Below are 24,378 nucleotides of genomic sequence, written 5' to 3' on the forward strand. Positions count from 1 at the left end.
ATAGCTGTAGGACTGTGTTTTTTCCAACATCTTGCTTAGCTCAATGCGGAAACCTCTCGAGTTGGTCACATTTGTCTGAGGGATGGTTATTGTAGTAAAAGGTTTTTTTTATGGATTGTCCCGAGCCGGTCACATCCTTTAGCCATTTGAGGAAGGGGTGACAAAGATGTGCTTGAAGTGGTGGGCAGGTAAGGACCTGGTAAATGGTTACTGACTGAATATCATTGGCTTGCTTGGCAAGATTCTGCTGTGGTTTAACAGGCTGCAAGTCAAAGCTTTAAACACTTTTAGAGTCCTTTTAAAGCATGTTGAAACTTTGCACTAATAAAGCAGCAGTAATTATTTCAGACTCTCTAACCTATGCACGTTCACCCAGGTGGTAGTGTTTTACTTGCTCTGGGTCTTACTGTCTAACAGGTGACAGTATCAGAAGGCTTTTTTTAATTGCACATTACTTCTTGTGCTAAGAAGATGCTGACGGAACTTCCTTAAAATGTAGAAGTGGTGTAAATTACAATGCATGTCTCAGGAGGGCTGTTAAACTCTAGTTCTACTAATAGGTTCAAAAGTAAGGTTTAAGGGAAGTTTTATTATAGAACACCCATGTGCTGTTAGGGCTCAGAAATTGGTTTGTGTTTTTTAAAGGCTAAGCTGAGGATCAAATGGCCGAGAAGTTCAAAAAAAGTTCATATTTATGTGAAAAAATATGTCAAAGTTTCTGTTTATAAGGCCGTGCTAAATAGCTATGAAACGGTGTATGGATTTGACTGTCCTCTGCTGGGACTGTGCCAAAGCTGTGACCCGCACGTGGCTGTGATGAAGCTGTTACTGTGTAAGCCTTAAGTCAGACTGAGGTTTCTGGTTGTTTCAGGAAATAGGGTCTCATGCTAGTAGGCAGCAGTCATAAAAACTTTGACTCCCGACTTCCTTACTTACTGGCACCGTCTTGGGGAAAGTACGCTGGAAGCATTCATGATGACAGGCTAGGTAGGAGCTGATCTATGAAAGCATCTACAGTCCAGCAAGACTTCTTGTAAATTGTCTTTAAGGAAGATAGTAGGCAAAATTAAACTGGATTCTTCAAGCAGATTAGAATTGTACCATTTAGCTGAGATCTTTCTAGAGCTGCCTCCACTGCTTTCTACAAGCTGTAGTAATTCTTGTTCTCTTGTCCGTGAACTGGGTGTACTGTAGTTGTAAAAGACTTGCAGGATTTGAGCTGCATGTGTGCCCCTCCATTTCTGAGTGGGAGTTGTATTTAAGGAGAATTTTGCTATTTGTACAGAAAACGTGTGTATTCAGTTGAACCGTTCTTTTTCAGGTTTTCCATGTACATTTTATGATTCCTGGCAGCTTTTTGGATTCCTCTGCCTGTCTATTGCTCTTTGAACAGCAAAGTGGAAAAAAAGCCCTCAGATACTAAAATAAGTGAGAGATGTGGACTTTTATTTTTATTTTTTTAACAAGTCTAGTCAAACCACATTTTCCTCTGTCTGTGCTTTCCATCAGTCAAGCTGGGTTAAAATTCCAGCTAGAGCAAGGGCTAGTTGAATGCAATCCAACAACAAAGCAAGAATGCACGTCTTTCTGTAGCCAGAAGTTCACTAAAAATGCCACACAACATAGGAGCCGAGGAGAGAGTGAGTTCTGTATCTTTGAATTGTAGGATTAGGTTGGTTTGGTTGTTTTTGAGCCTGTTTCCTTCTGACTAGAGCAGGTTTCTGGTCTTTCTGTACTTGGATCCCCTGCAGATGGGGATGTGAATGCTCGAAGGAGCCTGGTGCACTGCTAATTGCAGCGCATGCATTTAACCGCAGGCAAAGCCAGCTCGGCTGTCCGTGCCTCCTCCTTTGCTAGTCAGGGGGACAGGTCTTCTTTACACAACTCAGCAGCCACATGCATTAGTGTCTCAGGCCCTGTTTTAAACCTCTGAGGTCAGTTCATGGCCTTGTTTCAGTGCTCCCTGGATCGCTGATCTGTCACGTTGCTGCAGGTATGCTCTCTCCTCCTCTCCTGTGCCCAAGTGAGCTCGTTTGCCTGCAGTGATGGAGTACTGTGGCTAATTGGAGGAAAATGGGAAGGCTGTGTATAGCTGAGCAGCTCTCTGCAGGTGGTGGGTAGATGTGACCTACTTGTCAGTGGAATCATCCTGCTTGCTTGGAGACCCGTGAGCTATTTTGACAGCTGGAGCGAGCTGACCTCTGTGAGGTATCCGAGGAAGTAAAACCACTGAAGCTGAGGATCTGCCCTGCTGCCGTCAGCTGGCTGTGCTTACAGGAGGGGTCTTGCCTCCCACAGCCGTGTGAGGGAGAAGCACGCTGTCTGGAAAGCAAAGGTTGGGGTACTGGATAAGGGCAAGGCGTAGAAGGGGCAGGAGGAAGTTGTTTCTTTTCCATTTGGCCATCGTGATATTCCCTCGGGAGTTTTTTTGCTTCCACAGCTGGATTTTTGTTTGACTATGTCACTACTTTCTTCCCTATGTAGTCTCTGAATCACGAGCCTGTCTCTTGGTAAGGGCCCTAAAACTACACGTGCCTCGTGGCGTGCGTTTTCTAACGACTGCTTTCTGTTAGCAGGCACGTGAAGGCTCAGGATGGAGAGAGGTGGTGAGGGACACAGGTAGCCTTCTCCTGCCTGAGCTAAACACGGAGACGGGAGCGTTGGGTCTAGTAAGCTGCCCGTCCAGTGAGCGCGTAGGTGAAGCAGTGAGCTTAGGCTGCCCTGTGCATGAGGGTAGTACTCCAGCCGAGCCGTTGTGAACTGGCCTGCTCGTTTCGTAGTTACCAACAGTAGGAAAATGGACCGCCGCACTGAAATGACTCCAGCTCTGGGGCTGGGTGTTGCTGCTAGCCAGGCAGGCCTTTTTCCCTGCTGTGCTGTGACTTTTCATCATATGACAGAAACCTTTTTTTCTGCCCCTCTTTTGCCGGGTAAGTAGTGCCAAGTGCAATATTCTCTTTTCTTTGCTGTGGATTAATGGATCCCTTATACTCAAAACCTGCCCTTTGGGGAGGCAAATCTAGCTTTTGAGTCCTCTTTGCTGCCACAGGCAGTGGCGACAGCAGCTTGCTGCCCCTGTTCCTCAAGGGAATCGCCTCTCTCCTGTTTTTCCCTCTTGTGTCTCCTTGGCTGTCTCCGTTGCGGCAGGTGCAGGAAGCAATGTCTGGTTGCTTGGGCAGCATTTGGTGAGGGCAAAGGGCCAGTTAGCAGTGGTGCTACATTAGCCAGTGCTTGCCTGCTGTGCAAATGCTTATTAAAACCATTTTGCTTTATATTTTAGTCTGAAAGTCATCGAGCATGTTCAGGCAGATGTGTGAGCTCTATTTATTTCCTCTGCTCCATGAAATGATATAATTACAGCCAGCAAAGTTTTGTGCTTCCCCAAAGCTATGGGCAAACTCTGCTATGTTACTTTCTAGGATGCCAAGGGCAGCGCTACATAAAATAGAGGCAGTATGCAACTAGTTTCATAGGAAATTTCTATTTAATCTACTTTTTAGAGTACAAGTGCTCCAGAGGGAATCTTAGGTGTTTGTATTCCATAATTCTTAAGAACAAGTCAGTGTTTGTATTGGTGGGTTTCCAAGCGTGCTAGTGTAACGGCACGATGCAAGAGAAGGCACCCCTCGTGCATCATTTCCAGCAGACTTCTCTCAGATGATGTAAATCAAATGCTAAGAAATGCTTGTAATGACAGTAACTTAACTATAGAACTGGCTTTCGAGTCTTGCTACACCAGAGAGATAACGCTGCACAGTTCCCTTTGTTTAGATGTGTGGTGGGAAATTCAAGGAAAGAAACAGTTATGAAGAGATCCTCGGCAGCCAAGTACAGGTCCTGGTTGTACTAATGGTTTCCTCTGAAATGTGCTTAGTGTCCCAAGAAAGTATTTGAGTCCTGTAGAAGTAGCACCAAATTCAGAGTTACAGCTCAGCCATTATCCCCAAACTCAGTAGGGGTCTGGAAGATTTATGGAGTAAACTTAGGGAAGAAAAAAAAAGAAGATAGTTCTGAATCAAATTCTTGCTCTTAAACCTGTATATTACTTACTTCCTAGGTAAATTAATGCCCTTGCTTCCTCTACTGTTGCATGGCTGACTTTGTGTGGCTGTCAGAGTGTTCTTAAATGCTCTTTGCTCTGACAGGAATCCTGCTACTGCCACAGCGAAGCACCAGACCCTGTGTGTGCACCAGCCAGAACCATTTTAGCCTTTGGGCTTCTGAGGTGACTCAGAAAGGAAGTGTTACCTGCTTTTTCACATTTTACTTGTTAGATGTGGGAGCAAATCAGATGTTTAGCTTCTGAGGGCTGTTTGAATACCTCTGGGTTAATAGTTGCTGTCTCTGCTGCTGCAGAGTGGGATCCTAGAATTGGGATTTTCTGTAGATGCTACCATCTGCTGCTTTTCAATGGAAAGCAGGTAGACTTACTTTGGCTAGGGTAAAGGCAAGTTAAACTTATTACTTCAAAAAATGTTTGAGCCTAGGAAGGGGAAATGAATGCGTCTTTATCCCTTGTTTTAATGCATAACATTTGGTATATATACCAAAACAATTTTAAGATGCTAAAACTGCAATGGCCTTTTCCACAGAAGTGTCTTTAAATATGGTATTTCTTGTTGTTAGAAGAGCAGAATAAATAACAGCAGCTGTGTATTTTAAAATTATGTTGTTAATAAAATCCTGGTACATTTACATAAATGACAACATTAATGTACAATTAACAAAGCATTGTAATATTACAGCAACAAAAGAGGACCTACATATTTGTACAGATAGGTGGAGCAGCTACTTGAAAATACTTTCCAAGATAAAGCCTTTTGTGGTATTTTTCAGGCAGACCAGTGATAATTTTGAAACACCTGTATGGCTTTCTGATAATAAATAGGGTTATTGAAGCTGGTGATCTTCAAAAATGAATGTGTACCTAAAGGACAAATTGGAGTGTGCCCTGACCAACTTGTCTGTCAGCTTACTGAGCCTAGACTAACCATTATTATCCTTGCATGCAATTTGCCTCTCATGTAAATCCTTTAGGAATGAGGCCATGTCAGATTTTGATGGATTTGTTGGGAGATGCTGGAGTTTGTTCTCCTTCCCTTCATCTACCTAAACCATGTCTATGTCATGCTTTGAAGCTTGGGCCCAGCTGAGCCTCCTTCTTCCAGTGTGTTCAGTTACAATATTAATTGTTGAATTTCTAAGAAGCAGTAGTTCTCCACTGCAAGCTTGGCTTCCTCTTCTCCTTCACCCACCTATAACGAGTGAAAGCATCTTAGCAAATGCTTTTGGTGGGTGCTAACAAAGATCCGTGGGAATATCTGAAGGTCTTTCCTTAAAGCTATTGGTAAGAGCAAGGTCTGTGGTTTTTACACAACTAACTGTGTTCCTACGGTTGGGATTATTTAAGATAAAAAAAACACACACAAAAACATTGCTTCAGACTCCAAACTGTAGCTTGAACTGCCTCCTTTTAGTTCTCCTGTGTCAGATAGAAGGCGGCCTAGAATGAGTCCTTTTGGACCAGAAACATGTCTAATGCGAACAAAGGAAAAATGTGAATCTTGGGCATTTGAGTTGAGCCATCTTGTTTTAAGTGCTGCTGCCTAAATGTCAGACTGCAGCCTACCTCTAGGAAGCAGCCAGGTGTGCACTATGCCCAGTCCCCCCTGAGGTAGCGTATCTGTGGAAACAACATCATTCCATGGATGAGGCTGTGGAAGCAGAGACTGTAGAGGTCAGAGCTTCTTAATCCCAACTAGCTCCAGAGAGAGAACAAACCATCAAGCTGTATGTTCCTCGGGGTCTTGGGGAGACTTTTATTGCTATTTATGCTATTGGACAGTTTTTCAGCATAGTGCTAGCTCCTACTACACCTGAGTCTCTTAGAATCTTTTATGGCGTCAGGTCTCACAGATAATGTTCAGAAACAGGTTTTTAATGTGAAAGTGATTGGGACTATCAAACATCGATAGTGGAAAGGGTAGACAGCCTTTTTTTCCCCGCCTCAAAATGGATCCAGATTAACAACTAGCACAGTGAAACTGTATTAAAAAAATAAAAAACCCCAATCCTCTCCTCCCTGCCCCAGCTTGGTTCTTCATATCAGGTTTAAAGAGTGAGTCATTTCAGAGTTAGTATTAGTTTCTACTCAGCTTTGAACATGTACAAAATATCTCTCTTTCAAGGTGCAAACAGGTTGGGGGAAGATTGATGGCAGAGTCTCTTGACATGTATAGACACTGGTGGTTTTTACTACAGTGAAGTAGTTTGTGTACACCAGCCTTTGTGTTCAGACAGATGACTCGTTGAATGGGCAGTGGTCCATAGGATTAGAAAACTCCTTCTATGCAGCCTTTTTACAAGTAAAACATCTATGCGTATGAACTAGGTGGCCATTATGGTGTGTAGACAGACACTTAAGACTACATATTAGGTGTTGGGTCTAGGTAAATTGCCTCGCTTCTCTACAGCCCTGCGTTGTGCTTGTTTAAATGGCAGCGTAGATCTTCTCTTCGGTTCAGGTTCTTCACTTGCATCCTCAGGTCTTGTTTGCGCTGTGACAGTGTTTCTGTGACAGTAGTAGCACAGAGAAGCCAGCTCCCCCTCCGTCAGTGGGACGAGGCACAGCACCCTTGCCTAGGGGTTGTAGGGGACTTTCAGCAAGATCCAGAAGGCAAAGAGGAAAGCCACAGCTTTGCCTGACGACGCATCCCCGTGCAGTTTGAACCAGTGCTCCTGCCACTGCCTTGCTCCTGCTTCACACCCTGGAGGTGACGTACACGGAGTGCAGGCGGCCGGCCAGGGTTGTCTGCAAGTCCCGCAGAGGGTCCAGGCCTTGCACTTTGCTGTTCCTGCTGTAGATCAGCTGTTTGAACGAGTCCTGTTCCAGAAGAGAGCTCATGTGTTTGAGGAAGAAGCCCTCACAAAAGGAGGCTAGTTCAGGCGCGTTGTGAATCTGCAGGAGAGAGGAAGATCAATTAGCCTTTTCTGTTATGTCACAGACCTAAAGGACATGCCTGAGCCTCTTCTCATCCTAATGCTGTTCCCTTTAGCGTTTTCTAAGACAGAAAAAGGACAGTAATAACAGCGGAGAAGCACTGAAGGTAGGACCAGTGATGGCCCATAATTTCTTTTGGTGCTTTTTGCAGGCACAGGTGTGAGCAGGGAGGCATTCAAGCTCTTTTAATTCCTTCCCCTGATGGCCTGCTGTTGGCAGAGCTGCTGGCCTGCACTCCAGTCTCTTCCTCTTAAAGGAGCAGAGCAGCTGGCTGATGAAGTGGCCAAGATACCTGTTTAGCTGTGCAGGCGGGGAGTTCGTGTGCCGCAACATAAAACCGTGCACTGCCAGATGGTGTGCGCAGCTCGTGGCAATAAGAATATGGTTGATAGGACGCAGGCCTAACTCCCAGAAAAAGGAGCTTAATGTAGGACAATAGGGATGTTACATTTCTAAAGCATGTTAGGTGGATTTCTGGCTGTGATCTGGTTCCCTTTGCTTCAGAACCAGTGGGGGAAGCTTAGTAATAGAACAATGAAACTCAAGTTCAGTATTAGGAAGCACTGTGCACACACGTACCCCCGTTTCTGGAAACTTTGTGCAAATAGTAATTTAAGGAAAAGTAGTAAAGGCAGCCAGTAGGGAATGCTCCTTCCCCCTCTCTACCACTGCATACTGTTAAATTTTAGGTCCTGAAAGAAACCAGCCTGAGTTCCATGGAAAAAAATGGCCCAGTGTGAGAGTCAGGAATCTAAAAGGATCAGTGCAACACTACACACAAAGTAAACGTGTGCATCGTTATCAGCCCTTTGTGTAGTCTTTCTGCTTAAGGGATCTGACCCTGCAAACTTTCAGGAGTGGCAGAGTATTTCTCCATGATTTAACTGATAACATGGATTATTTGCTATAGAGCTGAATATCTATGTCACACAACAGTGTATATACTAGTTCTGGAGCTGTAAAGAATATGTTTTAGCAGTAGGCGTGCTAGGAAAGGGTTTGCTGCTTAGTTGCTGTACTGTGATCGATTGCCCCTCGCTGCTGCTCTGCGGATTTGAATCTCTTAGGCTTTGCTGGATGACGTTGCTGTATCAGCCTGCTAGGACACCTCTCCCCTGCTCTGTAGGGATCTTGCATCAATTTCATACACGATTGCTTTAGACAAGAAAACATAGTAGGGCTGTGTAGGACTTTACAGACTGGAACTTGAGTACATCTCACTTGTCGTTGCGGTTGGGGTAGAGTTACCAGCGTAGCAGGTGCCCACTCTCTGCCTGTTGTATTTAGTTACCAAAACAGGACTGCAGAAAGCATGCATGCTGTCTCATTGTGATTCTTAAACAAGGCCGTTTGGCATATACCTTTGCATATTTATAGATGTTAACAGAGTTCTCCATGCTGATCGTCTGGGCACAGAGGATTTCACAGTGTCTCTGGAGGCCGTCCAGTTGAAACAGGCTGGCAGCCGACAACAGCTATCAGGACAAGAGAGAAGCTATTTGAGATCATGAGCCTGGAAAGGCTTAGGGAAGGCAAAGGGACAGAACTAATGATTTCCTCTCTGAACGATCTCTGACTCCCCGTCTTAATGGCCAAGTCCCCATGAAAGAGCAGAAAGGCCACTCGATGCCTAGCAAAAGCAACAGACTGACTTCGCCTCTTAGTAAAGGCTTGCTGCTCCTGCAGGGAGTGTATTTGTGCTACCTTCTGTCACCATGACGTATGAGCTCTAGACTGCTCAAAGCCCCCTTTCCTCTCCTCAAAAAAAAAAAAAAAAAAAAGCTGTGTAGTCTTTAGCTGCAAGCTTTGATTTCACCAGACTACTCGTGACTGAGCAGCATTATTGTAAAAGGCCCTGTTTGTAATGGGGAAGTGCTCTTAGTCCAGTCTTTGCAGTACCATCAGCTGCCCTGCAGAAGTTCAGCTTGAAATCGGTCGTTTCTCTACAATCTCCAGCCCCTTGGTGTTCGGCCTGTTGTGGGCACCAGAGCTGGTGAATCAGCTGCACCTTTTCTGTGCCCCACCAAAAGTACAGCTTCCTTCTGCCTGCTTCCTTCTCCCAGGACCATGAGGACATGGTACAAAGGAGGCTTCCACCCAACTCTGGGTACCAAAAGCACTGTAGTGATTTCCCTCCCCCTGGCCCCCCCAGCATCTCATGGACATAATAAAAGATAATTGATAGTTCTTATTTCCAAGCAATGCTGTTATGAAACTTTAAGCTCATTTCAAAGTGTTAAGTATACTCCTGGATTGGAAGCTTGCTGTTAGCTCCTTGATTTTGCCTTTCAAGCTCTGTTTATGCCCCAGTGCACTTGGCAAGACTTAGAAGAAAACACTCTCACCTCTAAGATATCAGTGGTGGGAATTTCCATAGATTCTGTTCCTCCATAGTATAAATACTGCATCAGCATCTGAAACGGGAAGAAGGCCAGGCATGAAGCTGTTATCACCGAAGTCACAAGAGGCTGTGAATGACTGAGCTCCCCTTCCTGAGCAGACGGGAATCGCGTGGTATGCTGGCTCTCGCCTCCACTGTTGGCTTTCTTCTGGTGTTGCAAATCTGCTGCTTTCTAATACTCTTTTCTTCCTCGGGCTCTGAAAAGGGCCCTGTTGAGGATTTTAGGCCGAGGGTGACAGTGTGTCTCTGAGCAACGCAAATGGCCTTGTAAAAACGGTTCCTTGGATCCAGTTTTGTAAAGCCTTGCAGGCTGGTCACATGCAGAGCTGCCAGCGAGCTGGAGCACTGAAACTGCCACGCCATGAGCATGTGTGTCTCGGGGACCTCCCAGCCACTGGCCTCCCCTGCTGTGCTTCTAATCAGCTTCCAGCCCCCCCATCAGGGCCAGAGGAAAAGGCCTAATTGTTTGCAGGGAGAGCTAGAGTCAGCTTCTGCTCTTTGATCTACATGTGCACACCCCCAGCTAAACCAGTACTGTCTTATCTAGGGCACTACTGGATTGGGTGTTGGAAAGAGAAGTCATTCCAGTGTCCTGGGTGCTGTGTAAGCAGGTGTGGGGGCTGCATGCTGTGCTTACCATTTCTAACAGTAGTGGTAACAAAACTAAGCTTCTACTTTTAAAATTGCCTTATTTGTATAACAGAACTACAGGGGAGCAAAGCTGCTTTCCAGCAGAGCCCTGAGCAGAACACAGATCTCTAGTGGCTCAGCATCCTCCGTGCACCATAACTGAGCCTGCTGTAGAATGCCATCATCTCCTTAACTTGTTTGATTTTATTTACCATCACGTTGTTTAATTCCATGAAGTATTTAACTTCTTTTTGATTTGTTGCTCTCTCCAGTGAAGCAACAGTTTTATCTTTAGAAACCTTTTGATGTAAAAACGTTGTTAAGGAGGCTTGTTTCAATATACTCAATTGCATTTTCTTTTTTCTGTCATGGCCTGAGCTGCAAAATTTGGATGTCATCTATCCAACACAAAATGCGTATAGCCCCTTTCAAGTAGAACAAAGATGTTCTTATGGTCAACATCACTCCCTCTAAGTGAGATGACTACTGCTGACCAACAGCTTTGCTGTTTTGTTTGCTTATAAAAAAAGGAAAAGCCTCAACCCTGTAGTGAAACAGTTATACAATCTATTCTGCCCTTCAGATTTCCCTGTTCTGTACCTTTCATCCAAATTTGAAATGCAGATCTGGAAAGCTGGAATAACTTAACTATCATATTTCACTGACTTGTTTTTTTTTCCTTGGGTGTGTGTTAAGTAACCTGCTTTCCCTCCATGAATGAACCTCCCTTAGGTCCATTAAATACAGAAATGTCATAAAAGCAAAGTGCAATTCTCAATTTTAAGACTTTCTTGAAAGGGACACCATTGATTTCTGATCATCTGATTTGAATTAATATGAAGCCTGGCAGTCCACCTGCTGTAAATAAGTTTACTTTTTGCTTAGCACAGCATGAAAATGGTGCCTTAAAAAGTACAAAACTATTTTCTGTAGAAGACTAGTTTCTCCTGCTTTATAGAAGAGTCAGCTGCCTAGTAAGAAAATAAGAATATAGGCTGGAGGTTTCTGTTTTAAGGTTGGTCCTGGCTGAAAAGTTTTGACAAAGATCAGAATACTCCTGAAATACAGGCATGTTGAAATGAACTCCATCTCTACTTGTAAATTACCTATGATATTAAGCCTTGGCTTAGTCTTAGCTTCCAAGTATGTGAGAAGATGAATAAAGAAAAGGTAGAATAAGTTACATACCTTGAAAATACTGTATTTCATATCGCTGATTTCAACAGTCTTGCTGCCATGGCTGTCATGTTCTGTTTTATTGGTCATTAGCGTCTTAAACCTGAGAACGGTTTTAATAGATTTCTGTATTAGTGCTTCACATACTCGTTACCTATTGACAAACAGCCTAAGCAAGGGGAAAATAAAGATCCTTCCTTGTTCTTGTTTGCAAGTTGAAAATTTAAACATTTCTTTCAATTTACTGATAATTAGTTTAGAACTTCAGGGACAACTTAACCTGTAAATTGCTTGGGTCTGAGCCAATTCCACCCTATAGTAATTGCAAAACATGGTTACTATGCCAATAATAGAGAAAGAAACTAATAACTGCAAGAGTACCCGGTCAGGGGTGAGACTTCCAGAAAATCTGGAGCAAGTGTAGCTCTAGCTAGCAAACTCAGGGAGGGGGAATGGAAGGGAGTGAATGGCTGGATATGTACGCTCCAACTAGGGCACAGGTTTTTAGGGATGATTACTGGTTAGTTTGTCAGCAGAGCTCTGGGAATCTCTAACACATACTAGGAGTGGCTAGAAAAACTCATCTTTACTCTCCTACTATTCTTAATAGTAGCAAAGAAGGTGTGGCTTGGTCCTGCAGACCTGAATTATGCGCTGTAGTCTGTATCCTTAGCAGCTGCCTTACTGCAATGAGTGGGACAGAGCTAGTCACACAAATGAGAGACTAAAGGGCCAAACTTTCCTTTAACATTTAGCTGTGGAAAGCGACTCACCTGTTAGATGCAGTAACCAGCAGGACTTTGTGTGCATAAAATAGCTTTCCTTCTACTAAGAAAGTTACATCAGACATTTCTTTATTGTTTAGAAAGTGAGGATCTGTTAGGGTAAGGGGGGGAAAAAAAAGGGTGAATATTTTTTTAAACTGTGGATGCTTTTTAAAAAAAAAAAAAAAAAAAATCGCAAGAACTTCACTGTTTAGGTGAGTATCTTACCTAGGCGAGCTGGCAGTGTCTTTCGGATTTCAGGAATGCTGGGTATCGGACTGCTGCCATAGCAGTGGGTGAAGATGGATGCGAGCTGCTGATTGATAGAATCATTCTGTAAGGAGGATGGAACAGGAATCATCAATCGGCACTTTGTATTGAGCAGGTTTCAAACGTGCTGTAACAGCTCGCTTGAGGCTTATAGCAACTGCACCCTACAAAAATAACCTCCAAACAGAGGGACAAGAGCATGACCTGAACAAGTATGCTCTGACAGAATTCTCTCAGCAACAGTTTTTGGGCCAACCTCTGTCAAGGGAAAGACTCCATCAGTAGAAGCTCATCTGTGTAAGAGGTAAGCCCACAAGCGTGTCCTCAGCAAGATTTGATTCATGCTACCAGTTCACTGTCAGATACCAAGTCCCCATTCCTAGTTTGCAGGTGTTTTTAGCTAGCCAGATATATCTCTTGCTTTTAATTTAAAGGACAGTTACAGTGTACATTGTAATGAACGATTACGGAGGTATCAAGGGCTGTATAGACTCCTCAGCTTCCCCTGCCTGTGCATTTCAAATGTATCCTGTCTACAGCCAGAATGCAGGCAATCCCTCTCCTAACATGAAGGACAACAGCCTCTTGGAAGAGAACATGGTAGAGAGACTGGGTGAAATTATCTGCAAAATGGGACAGCTAAACTATATACCACGCATAAAATCCGTTCTAGACATGCCTTGAAAAGCAAGGAAAAAAGAGTCATAGACAACCTTTAAATTAAAAAAAGAACTAGAAGGAAAATGTCACTGAACAAAAGCATTGTTCAGAAAACTCCTAGAAGATACTAGTGAGAGAACCTGAATTGCCCAGTACTGTATTGATAACTCTTCCTCTTACATTCACATGGTGTCAAAAGCCAGTTGCTGAACTGGACTTTAACAGAATAGCTTTCACTTCTATTGAAATTAATGTCTTTACTGTGAGGACTGCATATGAATTTAGATAAATGCTATTCGGTCCATTTTCATACCACAACTCACTGGGGACTTTGCGTAGGCGTTCACTTGTTCTTCTTGTGCACTACCTTGTACAATAGCAAAAAACAAACACTTGATTTTGATACTGTTACAAAATGAATAATTACTTTGCTGGTTTTGAGGATATCAAACATGAGCTGCAACCCTTCATTAACCAGTTCTTCATTATAGTCCTCCTCTTTAATGGTGACAAATTCCCGCAAGAGGGTCTGTACAACTGAGTAACGAGACTGGTAGAAGGTTGTCCGTAGTGACTCGATCCACACATGGAGTTTCCATGGGACTCCTGTAGCCACAGCAAAAAAGACAGTGAAAGACAATGATTTGCTGAAGCACCTGTGAGTAGATTGTCCTGCTGCTATTACTAACACTTAGTGGCACTGATCTTTACATACACCCTAACAGCAGATACATTTTTGTCTTGATATTAAAGATGACTGAACTGGGTCACTGACAGATTAAGTGACTTGTCTACAACAGCAAAGGATTGGTACCAGGACCGTAAGTTGGAACTTCCTGCTGATTGTTAAGGACCACAGACTCCCTATTGTGTATTTAGCTTCATGATTAGTCAGAATTACAAAATAAATTTGAACTGAACTTATAAGAATACCTAACCCTACACAAAGATGGTGCGAGGTCTTTTCTCCTGGTTACCTCTAACAGTCTAGACACACAAGCTTCAAAGCGTCTCTTTCCTACCTTTAGATCAAATCTATTCTTCTACCTTAAACCATTTAATCTCTGATGTTATCTTTGTTTTTGAGACCAGCCTCTTTACCACTGAATTTTAGGTGTCAAGAGTGTCTGATGAAGAGACATCCCCCTTGCTTTTGATACTTGGGAACAGAGGATCCAGCCAAAAGTGAGGGACATCCCAGATCAGTCAGAATTTGAAAAAAAACTTGTGAGGAGCCTTAAACACTTTTTGATTTCAAATTGGACAACTGGTTCCCATGCGCTTGGGATAGCTTTGCAGTTGGGGTTACAGATTCTTCTCCAAGCAAAAGGGGCAGAGGAAGAAGCTTTTGACGCCTTAAATGTGCACAATGCTTAAAATAAACACCTTACCAAGTGCCCTGAGCTCCATGGTGATGTCTACGTAGCCGTGCTCAGCACTGTAATACATGGCCTCCTGCAGAGCCTTCATTCTTGTTTTACACAGCCTGACTTGCCCCTCGCTGGAGCTGCCCTGGCTGGAGGTGTCACTCTCCACTCCCTCAGCTAAAATCTCCTCCAGTGAGAGCACATCTCCCTTCAGTTGCTGGGGCTGGGTCAGGAGCTTGCGCAGAACGTTCCTGAGGAGGAAGAAGAGATATCGCTTATTAATAAATGAAATATCAGCAATTCCAACAGGACTATGGTGATTTGGGTTTAGGGGTCTGGCTTTGTAAATAATAATTTCCCTCCCAGTGCTAGACAGCTGGCAGATATGGAGCAGCATTTAGACCACTTGTCCTTCCCTATCCCACATGCTAGAAACTGATGCCCTGGTAGCAAGAGCAAAAGCACAGAATATGCTCCTGTATCTTAGTGGCACCAGGGCATATTTCAGAGTTAGGGCAAACTGGGTTTTATTGCAGTCTATACTTTGGTGTAGAAGCACGCTTCCTTCTGCCAGCCCTGAGTGTGGTAACACCTTAAGCTCTGAAGTAAGATTTACCAGAGCATCTGTTAGAACCCTTGCTGTTTTCCCAAATGACCATCTTGAAGCACTGTTACGCTGTTTTAGTCAGACCCGCTTCCTGTATCGGTAAATAGAAACCATAAAAAAATGACAGTTCTGCATCACTAAATCCAGGGAGAATTTTTTTGGTTTGGAATTTCACACAGCAATTGCAAGAAAGAGGCCTTCGTGTTTGTGTCCAGCCACTTTAGAAAGCTTGCATCATTGGTGTCTCTACAGACAGCTGGAACCATCTGCAGCAGACATTCCTCATCCTAGCAAATCCACCCGAGTACTCAGCTGTGACGCTGAATTGCCACTAGCTGGTGCTCTCTTTGCACCCACACCACTTGGTATGACTAAAACCAGTTAATTTTGTGCTTTAGGATCCCCCTGCCCTATCCGACTGGAGAACAAGCCTTGAATTTCACAGTTTGCATGGTTAGATGGTGCAGAAGATTGTGGGAGGGGAACAGAACAGTGTTTGTGTAGTTTTACACTGTAAATCACTGCATTGGGCCGTTCCAGCTTTGCAGAGTTTGGGCCTCATTTGAGCTTGGGATGTTTTCCCTGGTGTATCCAGATGTGCGATGTACCTGGAGGTGCAGTTTTGGCACCACTGTAAAGCACAGCTGTGTTCAAGCAAGGTAGCTGCTATTTAACGTACTACTGGAAGGGCCAGCTGTACTGCTGTACGACCCTGTGGGTATCTCTCAGCCCATCTACATGGGCGGTTTCAGGGCTGTTTTAATTGGCTTGTTACGCGAACATTTTGTTCTGGGAACAGAAGGATTTCTGGATGAGTTTGTAAGTAATGTCTTATTTCTAAATAACTACCCTGAAAACAGGGTTGGAAAGCCCAGGCTGGCTCTTCAGCATTTTAACGACTGATCTCTTGGTCAGCCATCCAAAAACCAGAGATGCACTCAGGCAAATTCTGCTGCAGATTATTTTTGCCACCTTAATGGGATTAGATTCTGTCTCAGAACATGAACCACAATCTCATAACCTACTGCGAGGTGGAACTTAGTCTGCTCACGTATGGCCTGGAACCAGCTCCTACTCGCTCTCGGTGCTGCAGAGCTAGGCCAGCAAGTGAGAGAGTAAGAAAAAGCAAACAAAGATCTTTCTGTTGTATTGTGCGCTTTTGACTAAAATATAATCCCCTTTTATCAAAGTTATAGCTGCTGAATAATTAAAGCCTTGCATCATTTTTTCTCAAAGGGATATAACAGAGAGCAACTACCAGTTTAAAGAATAAATGCTCAAAAGGCACTACCTACATTGGAATCAGAATAGTCTGAGAAACTGTGCTGCACTAAAAAATGGTTGCTATCGGGGGAGTCTTAACATCATCTTCTGAACCGCACACCCGAGGATCTGGGTATAAGACACGTAATATAAAGTCATATAGGAATACCTACAGTGATAGCCTTAGGCAGAAAAACCCTGTTCCTAACATGAACAGAGCCTTACCTGTGCCCATGTGCAGCCGAGTGACTGAAGCAATTCATATCTTCATGAAGCGACGAAGACATACCGTTGACTTCCAACATACTCAAGAGTGGATCAGCACCCCTACTTAGCAATAAGCTGACCAGCTCGTAGTTCCCTAGGAAAAAATGGACAGAAACATAATGATGATTCCATGTCTATTACCTCTTTGAAAGCACATAACACAGGACCGGTAACAGACAGACTGTACCAGCAACTTTTATGCTACCAGCTAAGGCTTTCAGAGCATCCTGCAAGCATGCATTAGGCTTTTTGTCTTTGTAACATCTCAGAGAGAGAAACTGAGTCACAAAGCACCTAAATTACCTAATAACACACAACTACCTCGAGGCAGAATGAAAAGAGAATTAAACTGGTCTGGCGTGCTCGATATGCGCCAGCAGAGACGTAGACAACCAGTTTAAGTAGGATCAGAGTCTTGGCTGTTCAGTTGGTGGATGAGGATAACAGAGAGGGCCAGACGGGAGCTGCTCTATGCTACGCTTGCTGGCCACAGCTTCATAAAACCACCCTGCAGCCAAGTGTATCGGTGCAGTCCATGTTCAGCCAGGCCTCCTTTTCACCGTTTTCATTAGATGTAGTAGTGAGTGGTGGCAAGAGAGCCAGCACAATCAGTATGTGTCATTGAGAGGGGAGGAGGCTGTTTTTTTATCCCTTCAATAAAGCCTGGTACAGAGCAAGCCAGAGACTTGTCTTCATAAACACACAAAAATGAAGCAGAAAGAAATGGAGGAAAAAAAGTAGAAACAGCTAGAGGTGAGGAGTGTTGAAAAACCACAGGTGCTTTTAGGCTAGCACAGACTTGTTCACAGAATGCTAAACTCCTGATGGTTAGGTAGAAGAAATGCAGAATTTTACTTGTATTTAATAAATTAATAAAGCAAATTTCTTTATATAGCCGTTATTTTTCCCCAGGCTGAATTTAAACTTGTTAATTTTTGCATCTGGAAGTTATTTAGATCCAAGACATGCCTAGACTAGACAGTAGCTGTTTTATGTTTCTTGACAGTGCCCTGTGCAAAGGAGTTGTTTCAGTCAGCTTTACTACGGAGGCCGCTGGCAGGAGGTAAGTGTTGGGGCTGGTTGCAAAAGCAGACACTCATTTAGTGCCTATCAAGCTCCTGCCACATGATGACAGCTGTTAGTCGCTGCCAACCCAGACAGGGTTCCTACTAGTGTTTTAGAAATAAAAAAATGTCAGCTTTTTAGTAGCCAGCTCACTGTGCTACCCATTTGATATCTTTACGGTACCCACGGTACCTTAGAATGCGGTACAAAGCGACTCCTAATGCGTTTTACAGACACGGGACCCACGCGTGAATTGGTTGTGGTTATTCTGTGGTAGCAAGAGCGTGCTGAGGCTGCACTGAGCCTACCTGCTGCTGAAGCCAGCTGAAGAGGAGTCTCGGCGTAGTTGTCTTCTCCACTGTTAACGGCAGAGCCCTCAACGTGGGCACCAGCATCCAAGAGCAGCTGCAACAGACACATGAAAGACGACGAGTTGAGAAAAGAGCAATTCAGAAAGACAAAACAGAAGAGGCTGTGTGTTCAAGAGGAAAACCAGTAGATTCATAGTGAAGAGTGCATGCACACAAAGGGACCATCTCAAAGGCTAAAGCAAAATATCTATTACAAGGCAAATTTTTCTTGCATTCCCTTGCTCAGCCGAGGGCTAAAGTCTCCACATGATGTCCATTTAGAGTTTTCTTATTGTCTTTTGCTTTACTGTGCTTTCAATATTGACTTTATGCTGGAAAGGTGCTCAACTGGTGGCTTGGAGAGCATCACCTCTTTCCCCCCCCCCCCCCCAATCTCCTTTATGAACATGGTTTTGCAATTGTAATTTCCCAACTCCAAAGAGCTCTGCGCTCAGAGCTTCTCTTCAGCGCAGGAAGTCCATCTTATTCAGTTTCACGCTGTGCTCAGGAAACAGGGTTCCTGCAGGGAATTAGCCCTGGAGGCCAAACATACTTCTTGATCTCTTGGCCAAACATACCTCTTGGTCTCTCCGGCCCCGTGGAGCCGGCGTAAGGAGTCCCTGGCAGCTCCGGTGATTTGCTGCATGCAGAACCCTGCTTTCGTTGAACGCACTGAACTGCTCGCGTGGGAAATTACCCCCCTCCCGGATGAAGGGGAGAAGGTTACACGATGATGGGGACCTTTTACGACCAGCGAGGGCTGGCAGACGGCATCGGGGCACCCAGAGCTCTGCTTGTAGGTGCTGCCAGCCCTGGAGGTTCTTTCCCTGCGCGTAGGAGTCCAGCTGGCTGTATCCTCTAACACGGTCACAATTTAAGTTTCAGCCATCCCCAATTAGTGATGACCTTGGCACAAACAGCACATACCTTCACATTTTTACTATAAAACTTTTTGCAGAGCAGAACTGCCGTTTTGTTTCTCTCTTGAGATGCCAGCTATTCCATGCAAATATCGTGTGGTAGACCTTAACTGGAAAGGCGATTTTATACACCGATTTCAGCAAAAGCTGACATCTACCCTTTTATTAATAGTTGCCGAATGAAAAAAATTTATGTAATCTTTAGAAGTTTTAACCAAAATAAAGGAAACAAATGTGGGAGCTCCAACAGGAGCTCGGATATACTTGGCTACATTTCCTGGGAGAATCACACTCTTATCTCACATGTAAATTAAGGCTGTCCAACCTTTGTAATACCAAAGGCTGCCCTGGCAATTTGCCAGGTGGAATCTAATCTTTGTAATTACTTACAAATGTACACAAACAAAAAACCAACTGTGTGCAGCCTCCATTTGCTTACACCTTTTTTTTTTTTTTTTTTACCCCCTTTGAGCAGAAGGTAAATAAAATTCACCAGCAATTGACTATCTGCTGTCATCAGTTCTGAATTCCTCTTGAAGTTCAGGTAGGATTTCCAGGACTCCACCCCATTCCGCTAGCCCCTGCCTTAATTCCCCAGAAAAGGGAGCAGGGAGGCTGCGAGAGGCTCAACTCCCACGACAGCTTAAGTCCTGTTCATGCAATTCTCCAGGATTATACAGGAAGTTACAGATCATTTGCTGCCATTAGAGCAGAAATCAGCATACATTGAATTTTTGCACATGGGAATTTATAAGCCATTTAACATCTCATGTCAGAAAGCGTCCTGATCAAGCAAGTCTACCTGTAACCACTCCGCACGAAGCGCTAGTTTATCTAATACCAAAGAAATGATTGTGCAGTATTGTTCTGGAAGTGGTAAGCCTTGGACCAATACTGAAACCAAAGAAAAATAAGGAAACATACTGTGTTTTGTTATCAAGGCCTTGCTAGGAATTACGTCATCAATTCACAGTTCCCTGAGAAAAGCATCAGTTGCCTTCTCATTTCCAAAGCATGCAATTTTTCACTGGTTTTTAGAAGGCTTCCACCAAGCTGCACGTGGAGCCCGTGACGGACCCGTGCTCAGGAAGCCTGACAGTCTCGGCTCCGAGCGCTGCCCTTCGGTCCCTCTGTGCCTCCTGTAAAGATTCCCGACCGGGGGATTTCTTCTGCTTACCTGAACAACAGAGATGTGCCCGTGTAACACAGCAAAGGTAAGAGCGGTCCAGTGCCGGCTGTCAGGGTGGACTGAAGGGTATCGTGGAGAGGTACTGGGAACCTGGGAGAAAGGAACCAGGTAGTTATTAACCATTGCAGTATCTGTCTGCCGTAATCTCTAGACTGGTACATAACTGGCTTTTTTTCTTTGTAAATGACAACCCCAGGGAATGGTAACTTACGCCATTTAGAGAACACTGCCAGCACTAGTCACTCTGTCCAGTCCCCTGGGCCTTTTTAATGGGCTTATTGGTTTCTCCTAGTGGCAGCTCTTTCAGGAGGGAGGCCCCTTTACCCCCAGCGTGCCCATTAGACTTGCCAATGCCAATCATAATTGGAGGCACTGAGTGCTCCAAGAGGTTTTGAAGGTTTTCTTCCCCCTCCCAAATCCCTGAAGCAATGATTTCTGAAAGAAATGGCTTGCTCAGAAGCTTCCAGAAATGAAGCCTTCAGTTGCTAGGAGAGATTTCATAACTGCTCTTGTTAGTTTACAGATGAATAATTATGGGGAGAGGGTCCTCTATTACTCACTGGTATATCTAAATTTGCTCCAGCATCTATAAGCATTTGGACCATGGCTTCATCTCCAGCAGCACAGGCATACATCAGTGGGGTCATACCCTTCAGGAAGAAGAAAAAAAAATGTTATCTTTCTATATCTATCAACAATGAAGCTGTCACAGACACAGTGAGTTTGAATCTTAATGTACAGAAGAGCGTGTGTGCACGTGCATAGGGACAGCATATATATACATTCAAAACATTTTGGGTTTTATGCAGAGTGGGCAGAATGCACTAGTATTGGAAAGTGATGCGGACAAAACATCAGGGGACAAGATTGCAAGAATACAAAAGGGATCACTGAAAATCCCAGCCGCGTATTGTCCACAATTCTTGAGCCTTCTCAAGGCTGCCAAAAAAGAAATACCATTTCTTGGATCATTTGTAGCCAGATGAACCAAAAGCAGAAAACAACACAAAAATACAGAAGATTAATTTATTTGGCAACTTATCCCCATTGCTAAAATCCTATTTGCCACAATATTTCAGCATTTCAATCCCATAAATCTCTCTCTCTCTCCACTTAACCAGCAAACCATGACGGCTCAGAGATGAATTATGAGAGAAACGAGCCTTACTTACGGAGTTCATTCCAGAAGTAGCCAAGGACAGAAAGGAAATGGCCTAGTAAAATCCATTCCAGCTCACATCCTATGGCTTTTCCCCCCTCCTTAATTATTGCGAGCATTTCAGTTTTTCACAGGCAGCATCTCTGCTGCTCATTGTGTAATAATACAGCTTCATCTTTAGAGATGGACATGGATCATAGAATTACACCCCACACTGAGGAGTTCTGATCTTGTATCTGCAAAGGTGTCTTTTCAAAACAGCCACAATTCCAAGCTTCCTGCATTTGAGGCAGTTACATTTGCAAAGATGTTTTGATGGCGTGGGGAGGGTGGGGTTTGGCTTTTGATGGGCTTGGGAGGATCCATTCTCATTACAGACAAGCAAACTTAACTGAGAATTCAAAACTCGGGTCTGCAGGCACAAGCCCACATTTACTGCCACAGTCAGGGTTCTAAAGCTACCAGGTTTGTATAAACTTACCTTTCCTTTTTTTTTTCTTTTTTTTTTTTTTTCTTCTTTTTAATATCAGTTTTGCATTCCCTGCTTGTTCCTCAGTATGCAAAGGGAAGAAGAGATTGTTTTCCTAAACACCTCAAATCCTGTGAAACCAGAGTGCTGCTTGGTCCCCACTGGAAGCGAATACAGGGTCCTGCTCCAAACTCAGTTGTCTGAAGATATGTTCTGAATTCTCTCCCTCTCTAAAAATATCTCTGTACACATACACGTAGAAGTGAGTCTGAACACACACCTCAACGTTGGACACGCTCATGTTCTGGGAGTGGTCAACATCTGAACCTGGATCTAAAGCCTATATGTTAAATTAGTCCAAGGGTTCTGTCTGTCGTAGGATTTGCACAAAACTTTTGCAGTACCCGTCAGGTGAGAGATGGTCACACCTGTTTGCCATGCCTCAGAGGTGCCTTAAGAAGACTCATCATGACCAAAAGAAATCCAGATATACGAACTGAGCTTACTAGGTGCCAGTGTGGACACAGAGACCCACTTTCTGTTGCCACGCCTAAGCCAGTTTTCCCAAGTTTGGGCATCTGGCTTTGGCTTATTCCTTCAGAGGAAGGGCAAAAGCAGCTAGCTGCAAAGTTCAGATTTGGTTTCACATTCCAGCTACGGCAGAGTTCACTGCTAGACTTTGGATTTAACTCTATCTGGCATTGGTAGCGCAGTGGAGGACACTTGCTTAGCTGCAGAGATGAGTTGCTCCAGAATCACTTAAGCAGAGAATTTCGGAGCAACAATGTCTCCAGAGGGAGCCTGTCTTGCCCAACTTGGTCAGTGCCAAAACACTGCTTTGAGACATGGGAGCAGCATTCAGCAAAGAAGACGGAGCTGCCAGCACACTGCAATCCCCCTGTTCACAATAGGACTGTCTAGAGGATGACATCAATAGGATGACAATGAGACCATAAGTGACAGCAGAAACTCCTCAAACTTTCCAATGAGTTGCCTACAGAACGCAAGGTCTTTATGCACACAAAAGCCAAACAGCTCCCAGTTTGCTGGCTGGCTGAAGAGAGGTAAAAAACACCCCGCAGTGAGAAGCGATGGTCTTGGCACCAGCGTCTTTGGTGTTAGGATAGTAAGGTTCACAATGCAAAATAATCTGCTTTGAGAGAACAAAAGGCCTCAGGGGCTACATAAACAGAAACTGCAAAAACTTATTTAAAAAAATAATACAGGAAGTAAGTGGCAGACCTTCCTAATATAAATCTGCCACCTTTGTCACTTTAATGAAGTCAGTATCAAGGGCACCTATGATGCGATACCCCACCTCTGTGACCACAAAGCTTCTTGTATTGGATATGTAAATAAGGCAACTACACACCTAGATATAAGCTTGTGCAGGAGTAGTTTCTGCTCGTATTTGTGTACACATTCACACTTCCTTTAAAATTGCAGGAGGGTGGAAAGTACCATGGAAGACGTGCCAGTTTCAGAATTTGGTCTGAAATGCTACTGCAGTAAAATGCTGTCTATGAGAAAACCTCTCTACTTGAACGTAAATCCTTCCTACTGCTAAACATCCTATTGTTTCTGAGACATGACAGCACATTCTCATTGCTGTGACAGCTATAACGAGTGTTGATTTGGGGGAGGGTTTGGTTTTGTTTTTTGGTTTGGTTTTTTTTTTTTTTTTTAATTAAAAGCTAATTCCATGCATTGAATGATGCCCCAGAGAACGGACTCCGCTGTTACTTGACGGGACTGACAGCACAAGCAGAAGCAGCCAAAGACTCCCCAGACTACCAAATCCCTACGGTTCAATGTAGCTGAGCAGGGAACAGGTAAAAACGAAAAAATAGACACATCAGTGTGATGGACTTTCAACAAAGCTAATACTGAGTGATACCAACGCCACTGGGATTCTCGGTCCTGTTTCTTATATGCCAGCCTGTACTGAGAACGTTAACTCACTTCGCACCTGAAAGCCATCAGACAGTAACACCTTTTGGTCACTCATCGCTGACCCAGACTGGATTTGGGCTGTTGAACCAGAAGAGAGTGTCAGTGGCAAAACCCACTTTGTTTTGACATGGTCTTAGCATTAAGACAAGATCAGACTTTCCATTCGCAGCCAGCGTATTAACCTGTCTTCCATCAGTGTCCGAGAGAGACCATCCAAGGAACAGACCTACATTCCAGCTGATAAAGAAACAATTCACTCTAGGCTTTGACTGGCTTTTTGGGGGGTTATTTGTTTGGTTTTTTAAGGGATACATTTTCAGACTAAAACACAAGCTAGAATTAGAAAAGCCCTGGAGAGGCAACTAACACGACCTCATATATTGATTTGCCACGTGGAAAGGAACACGCGATTTGTTCATGCAAAGAATTTGTGTGTATGTGGTTTTATGGCATACCTGATCATCCATGGTGTTAACCCCGTCCGGTCCCAGTGCATCGATTGCTTGGTTGATCAGATCTGTCCTTCCACAGTTTAGCATTCGGAAACCCAGATCCTGCTGGAATTTTTCAGTAGCAGCCTTAGCATCCAGCCTCCGGAAGGAACTAAAGCAGCATTCAGGTCTGTGAAAGACAAAATAATTTCTGAGGGTTTTTTTTCTTTCTTTTTTAGCCCTGTCTCCTGCAGAAATCAGGCTTACGAATTTTCATGGTTTTACCTATCGTATTCCTTCCCCACTGTGTAATCATTTCTGAAAAACCTGGCTAACTTCACTCATACTGGAGACAGAAGTTTTAGTTCTCAGAGAAACACAGTAAGTTCATGTAAACACTGCAAAAAAAATTTAAAAAGGTGTCCAAGTAGAGAAAC

General features: G+C 43.9%; 1 protein-coding gene across 1 annotated transcript in view; it reads right to left on the reverse strand.

Annotated features, from left to right (window-relative positions):
- Window positions 1–4,652: 4,652 nt before the first annotated feature.
- Window positions 4,653–24,378, reverse strand: part of ABTB2 (ankyrin repeat and BTB domain containing 2) — a 135,947-nt gene continuing 116,221 nt past the window's right edge. The window contains exons 5-17 of the mRNA XM_052811728.1: window positions 23,966–24,131; window positions 20,490–20,579; window positions 19,918–20,019; window positions 17,779–17,875; window positions 16,364–16,499; window positions 14,293–14,519; window positions 13,329–13,507; window positions 12,200–12,305; window positions 11,981–12,083; window positions 11,220–11,310; window positions 9,346–9,414; window positions 8,362–8,475; window positions 4,653–6,958 (exon numbers count right to left, since the gene is read on the reverse strand). Coding sequence (XP_052667688.1) covers window positions 6,761–6,958; window positions 8,362–8,475; window positions 9,346–9,414; window positions 11,220–11,310; window positions 11,981–12,083; window positions 12,200–12,305; window positions 13,329–13,507; window positions 14,293–14,519; window positions 16,364–16,499; window positions 17,779–17,875; window positions 19,918–20,019; window positions 20,490–20,579; window positions 23,966–24,131 — 1,678 coding nt within the window. The 3' untranslated portion in view covers window positions 4,653–6,760. The remainder of the gene's footprint in view (window positions 6,959–8,361; window positions 8,476–9,345; window positions 9,415–11,219; window positions 11,311–11,980; window positions 12,084–12,199; window positions 12,306–13,328; window positions 13,508–14,292; window positions 14,520–16,363; window positions 16,500–17,778; window positions 17,876–19,917; window positions 20,020–20,489; window positions 20,580–23,965; window positions 24,132–24,378) is intronic.

Source organism: Harpia harpyja, chromosome 16 (assembly GCF_026419915.1).
Source record: "Harpia harpyja isolate bHarHar1 chromosome 16, bHarHar1 primary haplotype, whole genome shotgun sequence".
NCBI lineage: Eukaryota > Metazoa > Chordata > Aves > Accipitriformes > Accipitridae > Harpia > Harpia harpyja.